The 23,392-nt window shown below is 42.0% G+C and overlaps 1 protein-coding gene across 1 annotated transcript; it reads right to left on the reverse strand.

The window, feature by feature from the left end:
• Positions 1–6,377: 6,377 nt before the first annotated feature.
• On the reverse strand, positions 6,378–19,431 carry DACT2 (dishevelled binding antagonist of beta catenin 2). The gene is made up of 4 exons (XM_021544197.3): positions 19,061–19,431; positions 13,074–13,206; positions 11,353–11,640; positions 6,378–8,952 (listed from the first exon to the last, which is right to left on the reverse strand). The coding sequence occupies exons 1-4, from the start codon at positions 19,298–19,300 to the stop codon at positions 7,157–7,159; spliced, it is 2,457 nt and encodes an 818-aa protein (XP_021399872.3). The 5' UTR covers positions 19,301–19,431; the 3' UTR covers positions 6,378–7,156.
• Positions 19,432–23,392: the final 3,961 nt, after the last annotated feature.

The following is a 23,392-nucleotide window of genomic DNA, read 5'->3' on the forward strand; positions in this document are numbered from 1 at the left end:
AGCACATGTGATTCAAACAAAAAAGGGGAATAGTCACAGTATTAATTTTAATCATCAACATCTCATTCTTAGAAACTCTTCAGTTTTGTGACCTTTTTTCTCTGGAAAATACAGTCAGAGTCAATGACAAGACACAAAGTAGTCCAAAAACCCTTTCTGCTTTGATTCCATTTGTGGACATAATCATATCCATCCATTCCATGAACTGCCTCTTCCCAAATATCTATACATACATCTAATGCTAGGAAGATGCATGGCAAATTTCCATTTCAAGCAATAACTTCATAAACCTCAGTCCTTATGAAGAATAGAGAATTCTGTGCCAAGGTGAAATTCTGATCAGTCAGAGGTTGATAAGCACCTTGTTCTTCCACTAAAGCACAGTGGAATAGAAATACTAGGGAGACAGAAGATACCAATTTGGTTACGTTGAGCAACATAGTTAGTGAGCACACTTGGTATAGGACCAAGACAATTTTCCCTTTGGGAATGGTTTATCTTCATGTAGCCCCTCATGTAGCCATAAATTGCATCTGAGATAAGGAATTTGTTTAACTCAAATGATCTCAGAATAGGAAACTTTGTGTATGCCCTAGACATTAACTTTCTTGCCATTGAATAGGTTAAAAAGTAGCTTTCTGCATTGCATTTTTAAGATACAACCAATTTTCATCCTGACTGCAACTGTCTCTGCTCTTGTTCTTCTGTGTGTCAAGTTAAACGACACTTCTAATAAAGAACATGAAAATGAACTTCTGGGTCCCTTAATTGTATTCTTTAGGGAAAGTTAAGTAGAAAACAGGGGAAAGTGCATAAAAGCCCATACTACTGGCATTTTCTGCCAAATTCTGTACACTCAGACAGTGGTTAAACTCTTCATAATTGAACTTCTTGGCTTTCATTAGTGAAGGAGATAATAATCTTAGAAAATGTAAGATTTTATTTGTGTTTTGGCATTATAGTGGTCAGGACAGTCTTGGAGGAAAGCTTCACTGTTGATGCTACAGCTTGTCTTACAGAGTGCAAGTTTAATTTCTAGATTCCTGATGAAGCATACATCTTGTTGTCTACAGAGTCAGTGTATTCATATAATTCCATCTTGCAAATTGTAGAAGAATTTGGTGGGGTCTTAAACATAATAACACACTGCGTAAGTCAGAAGATTTAGCTTTTTAGAATAACTTTTTGTACCAAAAGTTATTTTTGTACAAAAAATACAAAATACAAATACAAAAAGGAGTGGAGAGAAAATATTGCATGTAAATGTAGGAGTGAAGGTTTGCATTAATGCATATTTCCTCAGAGCAACTTGCTAGCCTAACATATCCATCTTGGGCTGAAGAGTAGGCATCCAGAATGATTTGAAAGAGCTTTTGAGCAGATTCAGTTGCCCAAATCTACTGGAACTAAGATTCCTCATTGGGGGCTTCTAAGACTACAATTTGGGTTCAACATTACCTGATTAGTCCTGCCTGGTCAGTTTGATCTGTGGCCTTTCTCCTCTTGATTTGTAGCTTTACAGGATCAGCACACTGCTGATACTCTTTCAGTTTGTGTTTTGAAAACCAGAATAAAGATGAAATTCCATCACTTTGCAAAGCCCTAACCATTTCCCTGATTCATCACTAACACAGATGTGACATGGAAATAGCATTCTCCCCAGCCAAGACAGCCATAAACACAGTTATTTCCAAGGACCGCAACACCTTCAAGAATGAAAGTGAGGTCTGAAATCTTATTTTCCATCTATTATGCCAATCAGCCCGCTTGCTGACATCCTGAGAACAGTATGAGGAAGATAAATGAATCTGTGGAACAGCTCTAGTGACTTCCCAGGCATTGTGTCATGGGTGAATTTGATGCGCTCCACCCCTAGATGCAAATGCTGAGACTGGACAAACACTAGAATGCATGGGGAAAAAAAAAAATCAGTATTAGTTAATGAAAGTCTCCAGGCTTTATTATCATGATAACACACAGAATTAATAGAACTGATAGAAGCTGGACTTCTGCTCATTTCAGCTGTTATTCTGTTGATGTTCTGCATTGCAATATAAGCAGCATACTGTGATGGCTTCAATACGTAAGCATATATACCAAAAATCAAGCCTTAGCTGAGCATTTTCCTGTTGATCACCCTTCATCTGTAGTGATGTATCACAGTAGTTGTGTGTACAGAGTAGCAGCTAATGGTGGAACTCCAGGTTTCCTTATAAGATAGAAAAAGAAAGAGAAAGAAAGAAAGAAAGAAAGAAAGAAAGAAAGAAAGAAAGAAAGAAAGAAAGAAAGAAAGAAAGAAAGAAAGAAAGAAAGAAAGAAAGAAAGAAAAAGAAAGAAAGAAAGAAAGAAAGAGAAAGAAAGAAAGAAAGAAAGAAAGAAAGAAAGAAAGAAAGAAAGAAAGAAAGAAAGAAAGAAAGAAAAAGAAAGAAAGAAAGAAAGAAAGAGAAAGAAAGAAAGAAAGAAAGAAAGAAAGAAAGAAAGAAAGAAAGAAAGAAAGAAAGAAAGAAAGAAAGAAAGAAAGAAAGAAATGAAGATAGATAGATAGATAGATAGATAGATAGATAGATAGATAGATAGATAGATAGATCGATCATGGGAAAACTGCCTGGATTCTGTATTGGTGTCATTGGATGTTTGCATTCCTCACAGGCAAGTTTCAGACAAAGGATTCCTTGTTTTCCAGAATAATGATGTTCTTCCCTTCACATGGTCATTCCAGCTGCTGATGTCAGGGCAGCTTCCTTGGGAGCATGTTCAATGAGGAGGACTGAGTTTGTGATGAGGGAGCAATAGGAACTACATTTCTGCAGGAGCCAAAGGCTTTGCTGTGGTGTGAGGGCAGAGGTGGGGGTGCTGTACTTAAAAGCTGAGCTGCTCTCTTTTACTGAGCACAGCTGGAGTGAATCCTTCAGCCTCAGTGGAATTGAGAAGGGCTCAAAAGGGGCTGCAAAATGAAAGCCACTGCTATTGCTTCAGAAGAGCAGCAGTAGGATAGTCCTTCCCTGGCATGCTGTTGTCTTGTTCCCTGTCAGACAGCAGTCACAGATGCATTATTTTGCTGTACACTTCTTTGCCATATCTGGGGATTTTGTACTTGGTAGTCTGGAAGGCCTCTGGATTGGACTCCTGTATCTTGTAGCTCATGAGTAATGGATCTGTGGTGAGCTTTGGGTGCTGGTGGCCCATATTTCAAGTGCAGCATCCAAATCACAGCACTGCCATGTGAGCAGTGGTGGGGCTGCGTTACAGCCCTAAGAGGGTCTTAAAGAACCCAGCAAAGGCTGGTGGGGCTGGAACCACCAGAGCCCTTTGGTGCCATGTTTAGCCTGCTTCATCCTGTTGGCAGCAACTCACTCCCCAAAGAGCTGCAGTTACCACCTGCCTTTCAGCAGCTCCTGGAGCACCTCTCTCCTTCAGCACTTCAGACTAGGATGGGGAAGAAAGCACAAAAGACTCCAGCATAGCCTTAAAATGTTCAATGGGCTCAAGTTCATCAGCATGAGAATCATCCACAGCTGATTTTGAGACTTACTGCTGCCTTTCTTTTGCCTATTGCCCTGCCTGACCAGAGGTCACTGCAAATGAAGGTTTGAAGGATGGTGCCTCTGCCAAAACATCAGTTCTCTGACTCTATCCCATGGTTTGGGTCATGAATGTGGACTGCAAAATCTAAGATTGTGCCAAGGCCAAGAAAACTGGTAATTATCCAGTTCTAAAATTGTGCAATAAAAGGATTAACAAAAGTTTTTAAAATCATAATTATGATCTATTCTGCAAATTGCTCCTAAAGCCTCCTTAATTCCCTTTCTATTCTCTTCTTTACTTTCTTTTCTTTCCTTTGTGGTCTAGGAGCAATTTGCTCCTACACTGAAGTGTAAATGTCTGCCTAGGACAGAAGGAAACTGCTGATCTGGCACATAGATTTCAGCAGTAGATAATTTTGTTTCACTAGGCTTGGAGTGATGATGACAGATGTTAGCTCCTGCAACAGAAACTCTGCATAAAGTTGCTCTGAAGCAGCCTTTAGATCTATACACTTGCTAATCAAGTCACAGTAAAAGTGCTAAACTTCTCACTGCCAAAGTTTATCAGATTTGGTGCTAGACTTCTAATTGTATCACCAGCTGACATTTTTTGCATTCTCTTGGGCCTTTATAGTACAAGATGCTGTGAGGTTTTGTAGATTTCTCCTAAAAAGGAAAACAAACAGTGAATACTTCTATTTTGTATGGCCATGATCCCATGGTTGGGCATGATATTTTCGTGGTAGTTTTATGATGTTTAGTACCTACACACAAAAGAATAGCACATCAGAGTATATTTATTGACATTTGTTGATTTTAAGTCTGTTTCAGCTCTGTTTGCTTAGGTGGCAGGTATTCTAGGGTCCTGTCTGCAGAGCTAGCCCAATCTCTGATGAACAGAGGCATCACACTTTTACCCAGTGGTTACCAAAATTCTTGGTGTACTTGGCAACAAAACTACAGTACACTGAACTATCATGTTTTTGTGTCAGTATACCTGAACTATTGGCCACTCAAGTCTCCTGCCCTGTTTTGCACTATCCTATTTCTTTCCTCCAGAGCTCTGGTCCAAGTGCATTTTCTGCCCCAGCAGACAAAAGCAGTGTTTCCAAAGGGCAGTGCTAGGGAGAACATCCAATGTCCTGCAGTACAGAGGGGAAGCACCACCCTTACGAAAAGGTCACAGCTCAGTAGCATCACTGCACACAGCAATGCCTCAACACCTTACAGCAGGTTCTCTGCATTGCTGGGGTTCTCCAGCACCACAGGTTTCCCCTGGATCAACTGTGGGCACATAATCGCATTTCTGTCAAATTAGCCAAAGCACAAGATGATGTTTGGGCCAGCTTTATGCATTTATGTTGGGTTTATGCTGGCTCTGGGAGAAGAGACAGTATCTGACCTGGCAGAAAGCGTGAGTCATAGAGGCAATGATACCTCATCTGGCAAAAAAACCCGTCAGTACAAAATTAAGTCATAACTTTTCTTTATTTGAATTGGCAGCCTGAGCTCATTCTGTATCAGCACTTTCATCATGTGTCTGGCAACATTTCTGACAGAGTATTAACAGCCCTAAAGCAGGATTTACTGAGTTGTGGGACCACAAACTTATTGTTTGAGCTTACTCTGATAAAAAGGAAGAGAGCTACTGGGTGGCACATTTTACCAGGTTTCAGAACACTCCTACCCAGAGCACTTTTCTACTTAAGAACAATTTCCTCCTTCATGAAAAAACACCCTCAAAATTCCTATCTAACCAATAAACCCCACCCCAACACAGAAAATCCCTGGATTAAAAGATCATATGTAATTTTTGACACACTCCCCCAAATGAAGCCTTTTGTGTAAATGGAAAAAAGAATTCTTTCATGGTGTAGAAAGTCAACAAAGCATAAATCACTATTTTGTTTGTTCTGTTGCTAGACATGCTGACTGCCATACCTGTGAAATTCTCCAATTAATCCTACCAGAATGATTATGTCCAATACTCTTGGAACAATAAAAAAGTGTTCAAACATATTCCACTAACTAAAATGTAATGTTTTCCTAGTTACAGTAAGGATGATGTTATGTGCTAGTTAGAATATGTAAATTAAACTACTTTACATACCTCTTACTTTTCTCCTCAATTTCCACAAATTATTTGAAAATTGAGTGGTTTCAAAACATAAAATAGCTTCTATATAGAAGGCATTGTGTGAAAGTTGTCTTTCAATATTTCTGTTTGCTACTGAATCCTTGGAGTAAGTAAACAACCACTCTCTTACCCAGTTTCTGCAAAGCACTTACCTTTTGTTTCAGATCCAGTTCAGGCAGCTGAGTGAGGTAATGCCTACATCTCCTAGGCTGGGTATGTACTCAGACTGAGCACTGAAATAGGGTAGGAGGGTACCTGCTCTTTTGTAAATTCAGGGTGAACCTCAGCTCAAATATTCTAGATTGCTGTGCTCAGAGGAAATAATTAGGACTGCTTATCTGAACACAAAAAAAATGGACTTCTTCAATTTAGACACCGATACAAAGCTTCACGTTAGTGTCCTCAAACGCATTCAAAACACATTATGTATACATAAATATATGTTTTAAATCAAGAGTTTTTTCTGAAGAAACTGCATCAGTTTAAGTGCATCAGTTAAACACTACCCTGTCTTCAATAAAATTTTCAAATCCTTTCATTTAGAAGCAGGTGCTGAAAAAGCTTTCCTGAGGTAGAGGGTGAGCAGACCCTGGTTCTGATAGAACTACAGTGATCCTCTGAAAATATAAAATAACCCCTCTGCACAGTGATCATAAAAACACAGAACTGTTTCATATCAGAGACCAGAATAATTTTCTTCAGACATCAAAGCATAATTTTCAGAAGTACATTAAATAGTATTTATTGAGTTTGCAATTTCAGGGGCAAAGCTATTATCTCAGTCCCAGATAATGACACTCTGTGGCATGTGGCCCTCATGTTCTTTCATCCATTCAACAAATGAACAACAATATGAACAGCATAAAGAGGGGGGTTGAAAAAACAACCCTATGCTATTTCGAAAAAAAAGGAAGCAAACTGAAGTCTTGTTCTTATTCACAAATACACTTGCCTTCTTGATTAAGCATACTATGCTTTTATGGAAGAACAGACTCACCCTCCTGATGTCTGGGAGAAGGTATGGGATGGCTGATCTGAAATAAAGTAAAACTGTCGAAAACAGCTTTTCCATATGACCACAATAACAGCTAGATGGTTAATACAGACTTCAGACAGCAAGAGGGAAGTACACTTTCTCCTTAGCAAGTCTTTGTGTCTGGACTGATACTGTGGGTGCATATGGTTAAAAAACTACCAAGGGCTGTCTGTAAAATCATACAGCAGAGGTTGTTTTCATTTTCATCATGTTGACCCTTCTGGACAATTAAAAAAGTCATAACATAATATACATAAGAGTTTCATATTTACAGAATAAATGGCAAAAGAGGGAATTACATACAGTGATATTTATGTCCAGGCATTGACAAAGAGATCCCTTATGTAGACTCAGGGATTATTCACAGATCCTTTAAGAAAGTCCTTTTCTCTGCACATAAGTCCTTTTATTTTGCAAATGAGAGCCAACAGGATGAAAGAAATAGACACTTGCTCTCCCTTACACCATGGTCATGACCTTCAAAGAGGCAGGTTGGAACCTCCTTATCTTTTTCTTTAGTGCTTTTGAAGCTTTGATGCGACAGATTTTGGGCACTGGAGGAAGATGCTTGGAAGAGGCCTGGACAGTCACAGATTGTCTGACTGAACCTTCAGGCCAAATCAGCTCACTTTCATCCCCCTCATCATAGTCAAGAGCAAGGCTGCTACTGTTACTGCTGCCATCCCAGTCACCTTCACTGGACTCACTGTCCCCAAACCGGTTGGTTGTGAAATCACTGACCTCCCCTTCGCTGGTCTCTGCAATGGTGGAGTGAAAGAGGGAAGCGCACTCTGCAGAGTACTCAGAGTGGTCCGACTCACTTTTGGCACAATCTCCGTGGTGCTGACCCTTGGAGTGACTCCTCATGCTGACAGTGCGTGGGATGCCGGCTCTCCTCGCTGGCTGCCTTGGCGCTCCCAGGCCAATGCCGTGAGACAGGCTGGCCGGGTGGGCCTTGGCAGAGATCTCCACTGTGGACTGCCACTTGCGCTGCTTCTTCCTGTTGGCTGTGTCTACAGCAGCTGCTTCCAGGGAATACAGTGCATTGGCAGAGGCTCCGTAGAGCTCTGGCCTGGATGGCACAGTGGGGAGCCTGACCTGCACTGGGAACAAGCTCGACTCTGAGCATGATCTGCCAGCCATGTCACCAGAATACGAAGGTCTCCGCATGAGGCTCTTCATTCCTTGTGGTCTTTGGAGTTGATTCCACTCAACAGGCAGCTTGGTGGCCCCATGAGACCCTCTCACCTTCTCCATGCAGAAGGCTTGCTTCCCAGGCCGAATGACTTTTTCACTGCTCCTTCTCTTTATCTTCACTGCCTTTGTTTTGGAGCTGGCAAACTTTACCCGGACTTGATGGGATTCTGCAGGGACAAATTGAGCATGGACAAACTCAGCTTGTGCCACTCGTTCATGACCACCAGGGTAAGATAACTTGGCATTCCCACACCTTTTGATGGAGAGTTTTTTGGATGGGATAGCTTTAGCATTCCAGGTGTCTGGGCTAGAGTCCTCTTGACACAGCTGCGAGTAGGACAAACTGCGCTCCATGCTGCACTCTGTTTCTTCTGCCAGAGGGGAGCCCCTTGCTGCTGACTTGGCAGGATAACAACTATTCACAGCTGATGGCTCTGTGTCAGGCCGAGTGGATGACTGCTCTTCATTCATACAACTCGTGGTCTCCTGCTGCTTGGCACATTCCCCCTCTGGCACCTCTCTTGACAGCTTCCCTCCGGCTTTGTTACTCTCCAGAGAACTCTGTTTATCCAGCTGGCTACTGCTGCTGTTAATTTTCACTCCACCAGGGCTGGGGGTTATAATGAGTCTCTGGTGCATTGCGGCTGGCTGGCTCTTTGGTGAAACCCACTCACTGGCCTCAGCCTGACTGCTCCCTTTGCATCTCGTCAGCTGCAGCAATTTACTGATGTAACCCCCTGGCTTGACCTCAATGGTTGGCCTAGTCTTAATCAAGCTGGGACCTGTTGTACTAGGCACAGATTTGCTGGGAGGAGCTTGGAAGTCTGATTTTGGGGATGTTCCCACCAGGGAGAAAAGTGGACTTTGTAAAGCCACTGCATGGAGGGGGCTTGGGTAAGGATACACATCAATGCCATTCTTGGAGACCAAGTCATTCTGGAATTTGGGATCCATGCTAAGCAAGTGCAGGTCTCCATTATGGCACAGAGGCAACATGGATTTGGGATCCATTTCCTTCTGAAATCTAGTGTCCGCTGGAACGAGTCTTTCCAAGTCACCTATATGGTGGACGAAAATAAACAACCTAATTAAATCACAGGCAATTACATTCAACCTGGTTCATGCTAGAAGTGCTATATCAGAGAGATGTGATAGCTTTTACTAAAATCTGTAGCATGGATAAAGAAAGTAATTTCAGTCTTCCAAGGCAAATGAATTACTTTAGAGCTTTTATCACCTAAGCATAACAGAATTTAAAATGCCTTTTAATGCCAATAATAAAACTCCTACCTTTGCAGGAAATTTAAACTACTTGGATGAAAGTAAACTTGTGCATATACAAAAAAGTTCTAAAATGTCACAGACCAGCAGGAACCCAAATAGACAAAAACAAGGGATTATTTTTATTTCTTAGCAGAGAAGCCATAGAAGAATGAACTGAAGAATCTTTATTGTCACAGAGGAAAAAAATCTAAGGCCAACTACTCAGGCAAGTGGAAAGTGTAGTTCCTGAAGATGACATTTATAGACAACAACTCCTATTTTGGAGTACAGTCAAGGGTGCTGTAATTTACTCTTCTTGACTGCAGCACCCTCCTCCCAGAAGCATCTCCTGTGCACAGAGAGGAGAGGCTGTGTTCTAGTGCAAAGAAAGGTTGTTCCACCCAGACATATCATTCAACAGAGCACTATGGTGCTGTGTTACCTCTGGGACCAAGAATTCTGGAACCAGTTAGCTTGGATTTCTCTGTACTACAACACAGATTTCAGTGCCAACAACTCCTTAGCTAAGCAATTTCCCAGGTGCTTCATGCTATCATGAAACCAAACCATCACATTCAACCACATCATTCACAAACAATGTGAATAGTCACACGATGACTATCTATGTCCTGTGACAGCCAGCTTTTAAAAGACCACAAAATTCTGGGGTGGTCTGCAGTGTCCTATCTATGCACAGACCTGCCACAGCAAAGGTTAGGATGACAGCCTAACAACCTAATTTCATAAAGAAAATTCTTTAGGAAATTGTTGGCAGTGTGTAATGCTATGCTCTTTTGCAAACAAACCAGGAATGAGTCAAAAGCATGTTGTGCTTGCAATGTCTCAGCAAGCTTTCTGCTTGCCAATGAAAAAGGCCATAGGTCTGTACTTGTAATTTTCTCAAAGGAGAGGAAAAGAGAAATTTCTTCCCTTCTCCAAAAGATAATTTTCTGAAGTAAAATCTTGCTTCACTTCATGCAATGTGGCCAACTTTATAAGAATTATTTCTTCAAGGCTATACCCACTACTACCCCACTACTTTTGTTTTTCACTATGAAGGAAGTAATAGGCTTTAGCCAGGAAGAAGGGCTGAAGGAGGTCTGCAGTATCTCTCCCACACCCCTGCTCAGTATCCTTTTTTGAGCTAGTCTATATGAAAACAAAAACAAAAAACAAGCATAAATCCCCTGGAGTCTCAGCAACATGTTTCAAGGAAGGAAAGTTTCTGAGAGAGCAAAATGTCTGCAATCTGAATATGGAAGCCATGGGTCATTAAGCTCAGCTTCATCCCCAGCCTTTGAAAAGCCTTGAGAAGACTTTGCTTTTATGCTGTAATTACTGTCATCCTTTCAGGTGTGTCTACACACCTAAGTATAGAATAGGTGGTCTTTGTTTCTGTTCCAAGCAAGCCAGAGGTGAGTTAAGCTCAGGTCAAGCATCTGTGGCAATTATGCCAGAGTGGCACAGTACCTGAAATGATGTTTCCCATAGTTTCCCTGTTTCTATAATGGAACTGCTACCCATCTTGCTGGATCCCTCTAACATCAGATTGCTTTGAGGCTATGGAAGAAGCCATGATAAGAAGTGATATGATGTCACTTTACAGATGGTGAACAAGAGATCTGGAATTGTCCATTTCATTGAAAGTATGATGCAAATTTATGGCTGATCCACTTTAAGATTCAAGACTGCTCTCTAGATAGTCAATAAACTTTTGGCATTTGTTGTCCCTAACTGTACATCATAAGTTATGAAAAAGAGTCATTGTGTGAGTCAACATTAATTGGTGTAAATAGGGAATTTTGAGTTTACTTGAAATCTTTCATACATCCCTGCACTTTAACACAAGGTATTTCAAATACTGGAACTTTAAAAAAATATCTCAACAATCTGTATAATTTTATCTCATACACTACAGTATATTTCCATTTCTAAATGCATAGGTCCTCGTATTTGTTACTGTCTCATCCACATATTTTTATTGATTCATTCTAGTATTTGTTACTGTTTAAAAGTATCTGGAGTATGGAGACATGGGGAAGTGGGACAGTAAATGGTTTGGCTCTGTGGTTTTGATCCACTCTCACTTTGTGTATTGAAAATGAGAACTATATATTGATTACACATGACTAAACAAGGTCCTAAGAGCAATAACCAGGCATCTGCCCTTCTCTTGAAGTTCTGCTATCAATTACCTGTGGAAACTGGCCTTGGTCTGGACCTGGCAGGAGTCCCAGAAACATCTCTGCTAGCTGCAGTCCGACATCCATCGCTGATATAGGTTCCCTGCTGCTGGAAGCTGGTGGTGTGCACAGTAGTTTCATCTGCAGACTTGGGTCGGTAATCAAACACACTGAGCCTCGCTTTAGGGTGTTGAGAGCTGTGTAAGAGACTGGTGTGGGAGGAGGAGATAGACTCACTGTACACAGAGGTGCAAGAATTGGACAGTGAGCAAGAACCACCATCACTCAGGTCATAGAATCCTGCAGAGTTAAAATAAATAGGGTATGTCATATTTACAGCAACTAAACATACTCTGTAGAAGAAAAGTGCAGAGAATAAAATAAATCTTCATTTGCTATGTGCCACAAACCTAAATATGTGATCATTTATTAAGGTAACATCAGCAGAGGTATACTCAAATTCAACCAACCTTTACTGGGCTTCTGCATATTTACTTAGGCCCTGAGCCAGATTGACACACACACACATGCCTGCTTAGTTCTGAGGGTGGGATGAGATGAAGTGCTGCATCATCATGCCCAGTTCTTCACTGGGGAATGTCTTTGGGGATTATGATGCAACTGGTGTAAGACAGGGACCTCTGACACTGTTGTAACTTGTACCAGCTGCATACAAGCATGGATTGGATGAGTTGATTGGATGGAGCAAAACTAGCCTGTGATCAGAGCTGCCAAATCTATGATGGTTGGAATGCCTAAGGACAGAGAATGGAGACTATCTTCCCTCTCCAGGTATTGAGATATTTTCCAGTAATTGTGAAAGCATTAAAAAAGGCTTTGTAGAAATTCAAGGTAGGAAAATTTATTATTTCTCTCTATAGCAGAGAAGGAATATTTTCTTTTGAACTATGTGCATGTGCCTAAACGCACAACTCCTGAACTTAAACTCACAACAGAAACTTGCACTTTTTACATGCTCTCTAAGTACTGGGCTACAAATCTTTATACTGTATTCAAGAAAAAAAAAAATCTCCTTTTGTCACTGAAGACTTGAGGCTTTGCAAAAATTCTGTTTAGAAGAACTACTTTAATTGTCTCTGACTAGATAACAGAAACTGGTTTTGACAGACATCCTAGCTATAAAAGTCTGCAGTACAGCTTTCTCTGTGAATCAGACCAGAAACCTGATACTCAGTATCTTTCCGTCCATGAGAGCTTTACTCTCTTGGCATAGTTTTCCTCAGTGTCTTTTAATAGTGCTGTTTTGCTTCTACATAAATTCATTTGACAGGAGAATTGCAATAATGATTTTCAAAGCCTTAGTGAGGTTCAAAACCCTTCCTGGATTCAAACAGAGCGTTGATATTGATGTTGGTCTCCACTTCTTTTAAGTATTCTAGCCATTTTACCAATGGTCATTCTACACTGCACAAGGTAATTAATAAGTAAATGTCTCCTTCTCCTTTCATGTGTGGCTACAAGGTTAAGTAAAAAAAAATAAATAATCCAGAAAGAATACTGCTTGAATGAGAGAGCACTTTCCAACTAAATAAACTTCACAGGAAAATTCATAGCAGCTCTGTGAGCCCACTCTGTGCCAGATTACTATTACCCACATTGGCCATGGGGCACTGTTTCTGCCCAAATAATACAGACAGTTTTGCTCAGCAGTTGACACTCTTCAATTCTCCTAGCACCATACTCTTGGGAATAAATAGTCAAGTGCACATTACCTGAGCTGGGCCGGCTGTCACTATCCAAGTATTCACTGGAGGTCTTACTGACGTCCAACTTCAGCTCACTGATTCGCTGGTCTAGCTGATCCAGATGGCTTTTCAAGCCGACATCCTGTCTCCTCAAACGAGACTAAATCAAGGGAAGAAGGAGGAAATGAAGAATAATCACAGTTAGAATCTCAGCAGCAATGCATGAATTCAGGCCATCTATGCCAGCAAGTTTCTATTCTCATGAAGTGTTTTCCTTAGCTAGGGACTGTTACAGTTGGCTCTCTGTAACGAAACTGACCTGATAGACAAGGAAAAAACATTTCATTTCTTAGTATATATTATTTTCTGCCCAGCTAAACATGTTCTCAAAACTCACTCTAAAGATACTTATTTTATTTTTTGGCTTTCTTGTTAGACCCATGACAGGAACTGTATATCTCTAAATATGACAGAAATCTTTTAATTTATTAACATATCCTTATTGCACTGCACTTTGCCATATGCTGCCTATGAGCAGAAGAGGAGACAAACATTATGGATTGTCTGCATGAACTCTTAAGATCTGCCAGATGAAAGGAAACCACTGTGGCTGAGGTATCTTATTGCCCTACCAAGTAAAGGCAGCATGCCCACTCCAGTAAAACATTCGGCTTTGATGACACATCTTCATAGTTGAAAGGATATGCTGCAAGAATTGTGACATCTATTTTACTGCAGGTTTTCCCTGCTTATCTTGTGGCCAGATATCTCCACCCATTTCCTGGAAGGAGAAGGTATTTGAATATGGTGGGGAAATTACTGTATTTAAAATAAATGGTGTTTCAAGCTTGTGCATAATCCTTCAGAAAGTAGCAACTAGATCTGTTGCCTACTACAATCATTGACTAGGCTGATCTGAGGTAACAGCTGCTGCAGTTGCTGCCCCAGTATTTATGCTGTCAGCTTGGCAAGGTAGATGGTCATGGTGTGAGGTACTGGCCAAAGAAGCATAGCTGGTTTCTGTCACAAACTTCCCACGTGGCACCTGGCAATTTATCTAAAGCCCTGCATTATTTAGGCTGCTTCTAATTATATCACACCTCACCATCCATCCTACAGTACTTTATAGAAAGGTGGTCTCTTGAAGTTGGTTGTAAAGTTGTGCTCAAAGGCCTCAAGTGGATGGGTTTCCACTCAGTAATGGTAAGAAAAACATTATTAAGATGCTTCTTTATGTGTACATTTCATATTTAAAAACACAAGTGGCAGTTCTAGCAGCATTTCCAACCTCAAATACATAAAAATAAAAAATCTAGGTCCCTTGAACCAATTAAAGTATCTTAAAATTAAATTACATGCAAAAAATCAAGAGCAGTATGTGCATGTTTTTGCCTCCTTCCTTTTGTATGAGTTATACAGCTTTTAACATTTGCATAGCTTTCTCCATAGCTATAAATACTAAAAGAAAAGAAAGATAAGATCTTAAGGTAATTAGTAAACTATTAGAAACCGTAAGAAAAAAAACCCCACAGATGCCCTGAGTTTCACAACAGAACTCTTGAGGCTGGTGATGCTGCTGAGAAGAAAAAAAAAACATCTATTTTTAGCATGCTTTTAAAGAGGACTGGAGGAACATATAAGACACAAGAAATAAAGCCCCTTTTTGTTAGGAGTCACACATCTAGAAAGGTTTAAACTCAAGAGACTCATTACTACATTCTAAGGAAATCCATAGTGATTTTCCCTCTTCCTGTTTCACATAAAGAAAAAAGAAGGGAAGAAATGGATAATAAAGGAGATTTTCAATTCCATCTGAATGATGAATGTATGACCTTCTCAGTACTTTATTTAGTGGTAAAAAAGCAAAACCATGCCGCGCCTTCTTCAATCCCAGCTACTCAGGAAATCACAAAGTTTTGTTTCCATGGCTGGAATTAATTGCTTAATGATTAATGTTTGGCCAGCCAATCCCTCCGTCTGTGGTTTCTGATTAATGACAGAGAGGCCACAAGGCTCTCAGGTATTCAAACATTATTTATTATACCTCCAGGTTCTGTCTGCGCTTTCACAGCATTTTAACCAACACACATGATTTACATCATCGTTTTTAACCCTTTTATGGTGCCTCACACCACTGGGTTTTCATGTTTCCAGCCACTGGCCCAGCTTTGATCTTTCAGTTAACTACTTCTGCATTCTAAGAAGAGAGGCATTCCTCAAACCATTTGGATAAGAATGACTTTTCTGGTGTGTTTGTTTCAAGCTGTTATTGCTCCAATACCCACACTGGACAGCACTCAAACCAGTAACCTCTAAATACACTCTTTCTCTATTCACAACATGAATTTTCATGTGACAAAACCTCGCAGGTAAAACCATCTGTTTGCTTTGGACAATGCAGCTGTGAAGACTTCTGGACACTGCACAGTGTGGGACCAAACTTTCCCAATCAACATGTACTATCAATAGACTACAGTTTTGGGGAGGCAAATCTGGAGTATCTTTATACCACCCATTTTTCTGAAGGAAGAACACTCAGGTTCCTTTACACCAACACAAGTGGGCCCCACAAATCAAGGCACCAAAACCCACTGGTCATACTTGACTATTCTTCTCAACTATTAATCTCTTCAAAGTCAAAGGGGAGCTGTTCACACTTCTTGGTTGTAGATTAGCATTCTATAATTCTATTAACTGACTTCCTTCTGGAATGCACAAAACATAGCACTCTTTTCTAGTTTTGCCCACATATGGGTCTTTTTGCAACTGATGGTGCAAAGCAGCCAGTTTCAGAGGGAAATTACTATAATCTATCCCAGACATTTGTTATAGAGCAAGGTAAATTCCTTGCAGAAGGACCTCTTTCTCTCAGCTGACAAAATTTTGTTATTAAAAAAGAAAAATAAAATCCCTGATTTAAAAGATGTTTTCTTCTATTTAAAATTATCTAAAGAGGAGAAAAATCAGTCTAAAATGCAGGGTACCAAGTGTTTGTTTTTATCTCTTCAGTATAATGTGTCCCTTCTCACATTTTTATAACATCATAAATCACCTGAAAGCTTGCAAAAAAAAAAAAAAAAAAAACAGATTTAATAAAATAAAATAAGGTTTATAAATATGTCCTCTGAGGAAAGAGCTGAGAACATAGTGAATGTTGCAGCCTTCGATATCCACCTACACTGACAGCAATCATAGATTTCTTCCTTTGCATTAGCCTGAATTTGCATCTCTTTTCTCTTTGTCACCATGATACAGTCTGGCTAAGAGAAGTTTAGCACTTTCAGGATCTCTGATAGTGGGTGGCATCACTTAACTTGGCTCCTCTTCTGCTACAGAATTGACCCCACCTGTACTATAGCAATTTGCAGTTGCCAGAAAATACTTCAGCCACCAAAAAGAGCCACTGGTTAGGGCAAAAAAGTGTATGACTGTTAGGGGTAGCAGACTGCCTAGAAGGCCAGTTGATCACTGCCTCTGGTAAGTGTTGTTGGGGAAGAGACTGAGATTGTGGAATGGCATCAACATGTGGTGCCTATGGCAATTGATGGCTCTGCTCTATTATTCCCACTAGTCACACTCAAGTCCTTAAGGTTTCTGCCTCTGCTCTCCTGTTTCTCTCCCTACCATTATACGAGAAGCCTGTCTTGACCTTTTATCTGCTTTGTTTCCATTGCTAAGATGCCTTGAGCCACTTTCAGCTGACACAGCTTTCTCATTTTATGTTGTGAAGACAAAACTTTTTATGAATTAAACTGTGACCACACTAAAGCTCCTCCTTGAAATCTGGAGCAAGGTGCACTGCAAGGAAAAGTCACATTTACACTGTTAATGAGTTTCTCAATCTGAAACCTTATAGAGCAGCAATCACATACTGTACCCTCTATGAGCCAACAAGAACAGCTGCTGTTGTTGATGAAGACATATCACTCCTTGAGCAATGCTGTGCTTTGCATTTTCTGTTGTTTTCAGTTTTAACTTCCTTTTAATTTCCTGCAATCGTGAACAGAACTTTCATGGGTTTTAAGTGCAATACACTGCTCATGAGTATCTGGGAAAGTTTTCAGCCTGTGGTCACTGAGATCCTAGATCTGTGAACTACTTCTAAAATGACTGTGAAAAGCCTGCTTTCAACTGGGTTTACTTAGCTATTAAGAAAATTTGAGGTATGCACCTCTACTCAGATACACATCTGCTATTTGCAGGGGGGTAAAACCAATAAAGCTACCAGGAGGCCTGAACAGTACAGTTTGAAAAGCCTCCAGCAGCAATGAGTCAATCAGAAGAGCTCTGTATTACTATTTTAAGCAATCACACAACTGTATTTTCGCTGAAGAACCTGTACCTGGATTTATGTACTTCTGAGTCATTCTTCTGAAGCTTTATGAACACTTCCCTCCCAGGCATCCCAAGAGATACGTTTCCTATAATTGCACTGGCACCTACCGGTGAAATCTGTCCCTCTCTGGAGGTGTGCAGAGTTATTTTTGAGTCCACTCAACTCCTGCATTTCTAAAGGGCAGCAATTAAAGGGCAGTCTTTTTTTCCTTCCACTTTAATGGCTAGTTTCTTCCACGTTCTTGGAAAGCCTTGTAAGGTGCAAGTAAAATCCTGACAAATTAATCTTCTATTTTAATATTTTATTTGAAAAATATGATGACAAATGAGTAATTACAGCACAACAGCTGACATGAAAAGAAGTACAGTCACTATGATCAGAGCTCTGTGTGATTCTGTTACCCCGCTGGCCTCAAACAGGCAATAAATGCCTTCAATTCTTTTCCTCAATTTAAAAAAAAAAAAAAAAAAAAAAAAAAAAAAAAAAAAAAAAGAGCCATTAGTTAACACTATCAATGATGGGTAATCGAGTGGCTGACTGTCCATTTGTCTTGTATTTTCTTAATTTAATCAAGATATGCCCGCTTCTGTGCCTTCACACAGTGGTGGCTAGGTTTCCCTGAAGGTTAAAGCCCATTTTATCCTGAGATGCTGCCGGAGAAAGCTGCCTATGGGGAGTGAATAACCATTCTGTTTTCACACCTGATGGATAACTGATGGCCAAGACTCGCACCAGTACAGTGAGGGAAAGGATTCTGAATTAAGTCTGAGTTTACTGAAGTGTGTAATTGCCTATACTAGAGATTAAAGCCCTTTACCCTTTGATTATTGTCTCACACATAAAACGTGTTTCAGCTACAATTCAGAATTGTTCTTTAGTTAAAAAAAAAAAAACAAAAACAAACAAACAAACAAAAAAAACACCAAAAACAAACAAACAAACAAAAAAAACCAAACCAAACAACCAACCACCTGTGTAAGTGGCCGGTGCAGCACTTCAAATACAAGGTCTGGCATTCAGTTATTCTTCCCTTTTGATCACGCAATCCGTGGAAAGAACAAAGTACTCCCGTCCCACGAAACGTTTCCTGGCAGATCGACTCGCACTGGCGCACAGCCGCGCGGGCACACAGCGGTGCGCGCTCACAGCTGGAGGCGCAGAGGTGTGCGCGCACACACCCACCCAAACCCCCGGGCGCTTATGAAGGTGTATCTCAGCCCGCGCGTCTCTTGATCTCCTATGCAAACGGCTGCTGCCATCGAGAGCCCAGCGCTGTATTACTGAAGTTAATCATCGCCTACTCCTCGGGCCCGCTGAGCGGTGCCGGGTTAACAACTTCTCCCCAGCGCTCCCGCTGGCACGGCGCCCGCCGCCAGCGCTGCCCGCTCCGGGCGAGCCCCGCCTGAGCCGCGGCAGCACCCGCCCTCTACAGCGGCTGTGGCGGGGCGAGCCCCGGCCGCCCCCGGCCCGGCCGCCCGCCCCTGCCCGCGGAGGAACCGCGGCCGGCGGGGCGGCACCGCGCAGGGGCCGCGGCTGCAGCGCCCTGCCTGCCCCCGGTGCCGAAGGGGAGCCGGGCATCTGACAGCCCAGGGGCGCTTCCGTCCGCCCGCGCTCGGCACTGCGGCTGTGAGCCCAGCCGGGCAGCGGGGCAGCGGCGCGTCCCGCTGCGGTCCCTTACCAGCTGCTCCTTCAAGGCGGAGAGGGTGACCTCCAGACGGTGCTCCTTGCTGTGGGCGGACAGGGGCTGCTGTTCTCCGCCCGCCGCCGGCCGCTGCGGCATGGCCAGGGCGGCCCGCACCAGCTCCCGCTGCTTCTCCCGAAGCACCTGGAGCTCCTGGAGGCCGGCGAGGGCCGCCTGCAGCCTCTCGCCCACCCGGCCGCGATCCCAGCCGCCCGACCGTGGGGCGCCCAGCAGCATCGTCAGGGCTGGGCCGCGACACCGGCCATGGCAGGGGGGCGGCGGGGAGGATGCGGGGCTGCTCCCGGCCCGGGCCGTGCCTGCGCTGAGCTCCCCTCGCCCCCCTCCGCCGCTGGCACCGGAGAGAGTGAAGCGGAGCCGTAGCGGCTCCGGCGGTTTTGGAGGAGAGGTGGGGACGGGGGAGGGAGAGAGGGAGGGCGGGAGCGAAGGGAAGCGGCTGCGGCTCCAGGCAGCGCCGGGGCCACCTCTCGGGTGGATACGCGGGGCGAGGAGCCAGTACCCAGCGCTCCCTCCGCCCCGCGCGGGGGCGGCTCCTGCCTGCCCCATCCCCATCCCTGCCTCTGCCCGGGGGGCTGCTTTCGCCTCGTCCTCCGCCCCAGCAGCGAAAAGGGATAGGGTGCCCGCCCTCTCCCGGCAGAGACAGGGGCCGGCGAGCCGGCACTGAGCGCCGGGGTGAGAGCGCCCATTCCGGCCGGGAGCGAGCGCCGGGGATGCTGCGGAGACCGGAGCCGAGCCGGTCGTCCTGTTGTACCTCGCGGGTACAACAACGCTTCCGTCGCAAGAACGTGGCGCTTTTAACTCTATCCCTTCTTCTGGCTAGTGGTGCCTCCTGCCAGGCACAGGCACAGCGCTGGCACTCATCTTGCTCTCCAGAAACCGACCCATCTGGGATCACACTGCACAAGTTCTCTGTCTTGTACTGAATTGTTGATTCGCACTTTGAAAGCAGGGCAGAATTCTGTCTTGTGAGGTCAAGATGCAGTTCATTCCCCCTAAAGTAATTTGAAGGGCTCAGGAATGGGACATGAAAATACATTTGGCCATGGAAATTCAAGACTATGGTACTGTTCCTACCAAAAAATGCTAGCATTTAAAGTTCCCAAGACTGGCAGCTGCAGCTTCTTCAGAGGTAGCTGCTTAGCAGGCAGCAAACATAGAATGAATAATCTGTAGTGATGCAGCAGGGGACAAGAAGCCCTCATAGCAAGAGTCTGATGAACACAGTAGAGACTATGCTACATAAGGAGACATAATTTTTCTGCTGCCTACACAGAAATAGGAGGCATCTACAAATCCCAAGATCCCTGTATGCCACAGGGATCTTGATTGACATAATGTCAGGGAAGGTGTATTATTCTCCACGAAGCAGAGATCACATGCAAAGCCCATCTGTCCGTGGTTATCCTGCTTTCAGTCTCTGGTGTATCTTTAAAAGCTAGCACCTCTAATTTGAGTGCTACTTGTCTTTGTGCTGGGATAGGAGTTGAGTGAGTGGGAACCAGTTGCTCTGTCATCTGTTTGTCAGGTAGTGTCTTCTCAATGCCATGTGTGGGTAGCTGTGTCCACCACTGAGACTGCAGCCAGTTTATCTTTTCCTGTACCAGTTTCCAGCTTTAGGACTATTAGAAGTAATAGAGCAATGCCAAATCCACCCCTGGCTGGGGGCAGAGGGGCAAATTATTCATGTGTTTATTCAGAGTCCTGTGCAATACATTTGATAGTCTCAGTAAGACCCAAGCCTTGCTTTCATTGTGTCGTTTTCAACAGTTTTCCTGTAACTTGAAGATTTGAGAACAATATTTACCTTTTGAAGTTGAGCTTGTCAGAAGGAGTCCTGAGAGGTCCTACTCTGGCAAATTATGTAGGAATATTCACAAATGTCTCCAGCTGCAGATGGAACAAGAATGACTGGTGATCATACAGTTCTTAGTTAAAGTGTGTATGTAGTATGACTTGTATGACATCATCTTAGTAATGTTTTTTTTTATTGTTGTTGTTTTGGTTTGTTTTTTATTTCTTTTTCTCTATAATGAATACTTTTGATTTTTTTCCTTACCCATTCTTCTCATGGGGCTCACCTGTGCAGAACAATGCCTCAGTGCCATGATGACTGAATAATTAATCTACAAGGTCAAAAGAAAAACTGAGTTCAATGCTAAGATACTCTTGAAGGTGCTGGCAAAAGACAGCATGAAATTCTGCCACCTCTCAGATGGATGGGGGCAAAGAACCAAACAACCATCACTGTGCGGCATGTGGCAAGAATTTTCAAAATGCCATTGTAGGTATGAGGAGTGAAGCATTTTTGTAAATCACTTGCCTTGGCACTTGTTAAAACAGATGTACAGCATAGTTCCTTATTTTATTCAAACCGTGTTCTAACATGACCAAAAACGAGTCACCAACACAACTACCATTTAGTATATAGTTGCTAGGAGAATTAGATATTATAAGGTCATACATTTTTCTTTTTTTTCTTCTTTCCCTTCCAAGGAACTGTTATCCCTTGCTCTTTGTTCTTCCTCTTCTTTCATCTTTTTATCTTTTGATACATGAAATCCCAAATGGGCTATATCACAGCAGTATCTTTATTCTAATCAGCTTCCTTATTATCCCCTCTGTTATACTGATTACTTTCTTCCATAGAACCCTTATGATTTCACTTAATCTTTTCAGAATACTCAACAAATACCTCGTGTTATCTGATTTCTGGGAGAAAGCATAATAAGGTGTGAATCGCCCCCAGATTTGAAACTATGTGATTATGTGGGGGAAGGGTTGTGGTAAAAGTGAAAGTTTCATAGCAGGAACTTAGAAAATTTCTGCTACTCTTAGTTACTTACAGAGAAGAATGTTCAATATTGATACTCCAAAGTTGTCCTAGACTTTAAGAATTACTTGGAAAAAGTAAGCAGTCTATATGTAACTCCTTATTTTGTTGCCTAGCTTTAGCACACTGAATCCAAATGCTTATATATTGCTTGCACTTTTCAGGAACCAGAAGTTTTTACTTTTCATTTACATTACTTTAATTCCATTAATTTCAGAAACATTACTCTTAATTTATGTAAGACTTGGAATAAAATTTCTGTTTTCCACCTACAGATCCCGAGTTAAAGAAATTTAATGAAAAAAGCTGTAGTGAAGGAAAGATATTGTTACAAAATCAGACACCAAAACAGTAGGAAATAAAGCAATTTGTCTACATAACCTAAGTTCTGATTCATATGATATTATTACATAGTGTTGTTCCATAGGTCTATTCCTCAATAAGTGTATAGAATGAAAGATACTGCTCAACATTCTCTGTCCTCATGCTCCAACCTATGCCTTATTTACTGCAGGTCATTTAAGTTGTGCTTGGCAAATAGAATTTTTTGTGTTTTAAAACTATATTTAGCATTCCAGCTATTAAGTGCCTTACAGTATGAATGAATGAATGAGTGAATGAATGAAAGGTGTCTTTACAACATCCCAAAAGGTATAAAGCTGCTTTTGTTTAAGAAGAGAAGACCTGAGGCACTGTGTTTCATTACAGAAATGCTCATTCATTTTGAGTGCCCACTGGAGATGCCTTTGGCCTTCTTTTCCACTATACTTAGTGTTACACGGTTGACATATATCCATCTCATTGTTCCAAACAGAGTTCCCTTTAACTTCTTTTCCAGCTCTGAGCACTCAGCACTTTGGTAAATTGAATACTGGGCATTCTAATTTGAATCCCTAGAAAAATGAGAAATACAATTAGTGCACCTCATATGGAGACAGCTTGGGTGTGCCTGCACCTGTGGTAGAAATATGGCCTCAGAGCCTCATAAACTATCAGAAAGAAGGCAGGTGCTATTTACCCTCTTTGGCAGATGGAGATGTACAAAGAGGTTAACCCTTGTACACAGGATCAAACAGGAAATCTATGTCAGGAATTGAAATTGAAGCCAGATAATTCATGTGACCATGGATATTACTTTACTCCCTGTTTCATGGATGTATATTAGACAGTTTGTGTTAGACTAATGTTAGGGAAAGGATAATATTTATTGATGTCCAGATGTGTTTAAAAAAAAAGCAGTTGAATGTTTGCTTTGGATGAAGTCCAAAGAACACAAAATACTTTGGTATACCACACAACTTCAAGAGCTAAATAGCAGTTGGCTTCCCACATTTGCTTATGTTTTGCTGTGAGAAATAATTCACAGCACCCAGAGGGTGTTTTCAGCAACATTTCCTTAGGTAGGGATATAAAGTTTCTCTGCCTAGGCTTCATTCCTTGTATTTCAGTTGTTTTCAGACTGTATTGACATTGTCATGTGT

This window comes from Lonchura striata, chromosome 3 (assembly GCF_046129695.1).
Source record: "Lonchura striata isolate bLonStr1 chromosome 3, bLonStr1.mat, whole genome shotgun sequence".
In the NCBI taxonomy this organism is placed as follows: Eukaryota; Metazoa; Chordata; class Aves; order Passeriformes; family Estrildidae; genus Lonchura; species Lonchura striata.

Bases quoted from the DNA above. Each gene is read 5' to 3' on its own strand.
- DACT2 (XM_021544197.3), bottom strand. From the start codon at position 19,300: ATGCTGCTGGGCGCCCCACGGTCGGGCGGCTGGGATCGCGGCCGGGTG. The intron at 11,641-13,073 runs GTAATGTGCACT...TTAACTCTGCAG, and splicing joins TGACAGCCGGCCCAGCTCAG to GATTCTATGACCTGAGTGAT. The intron at 8,953-11,352 runs GTAATTGATAGC...TCCACCATATAG, and splicing joins ACCAAGGCCAGTTTCCACAG to GTGACTTGGAAAGACTCGTT.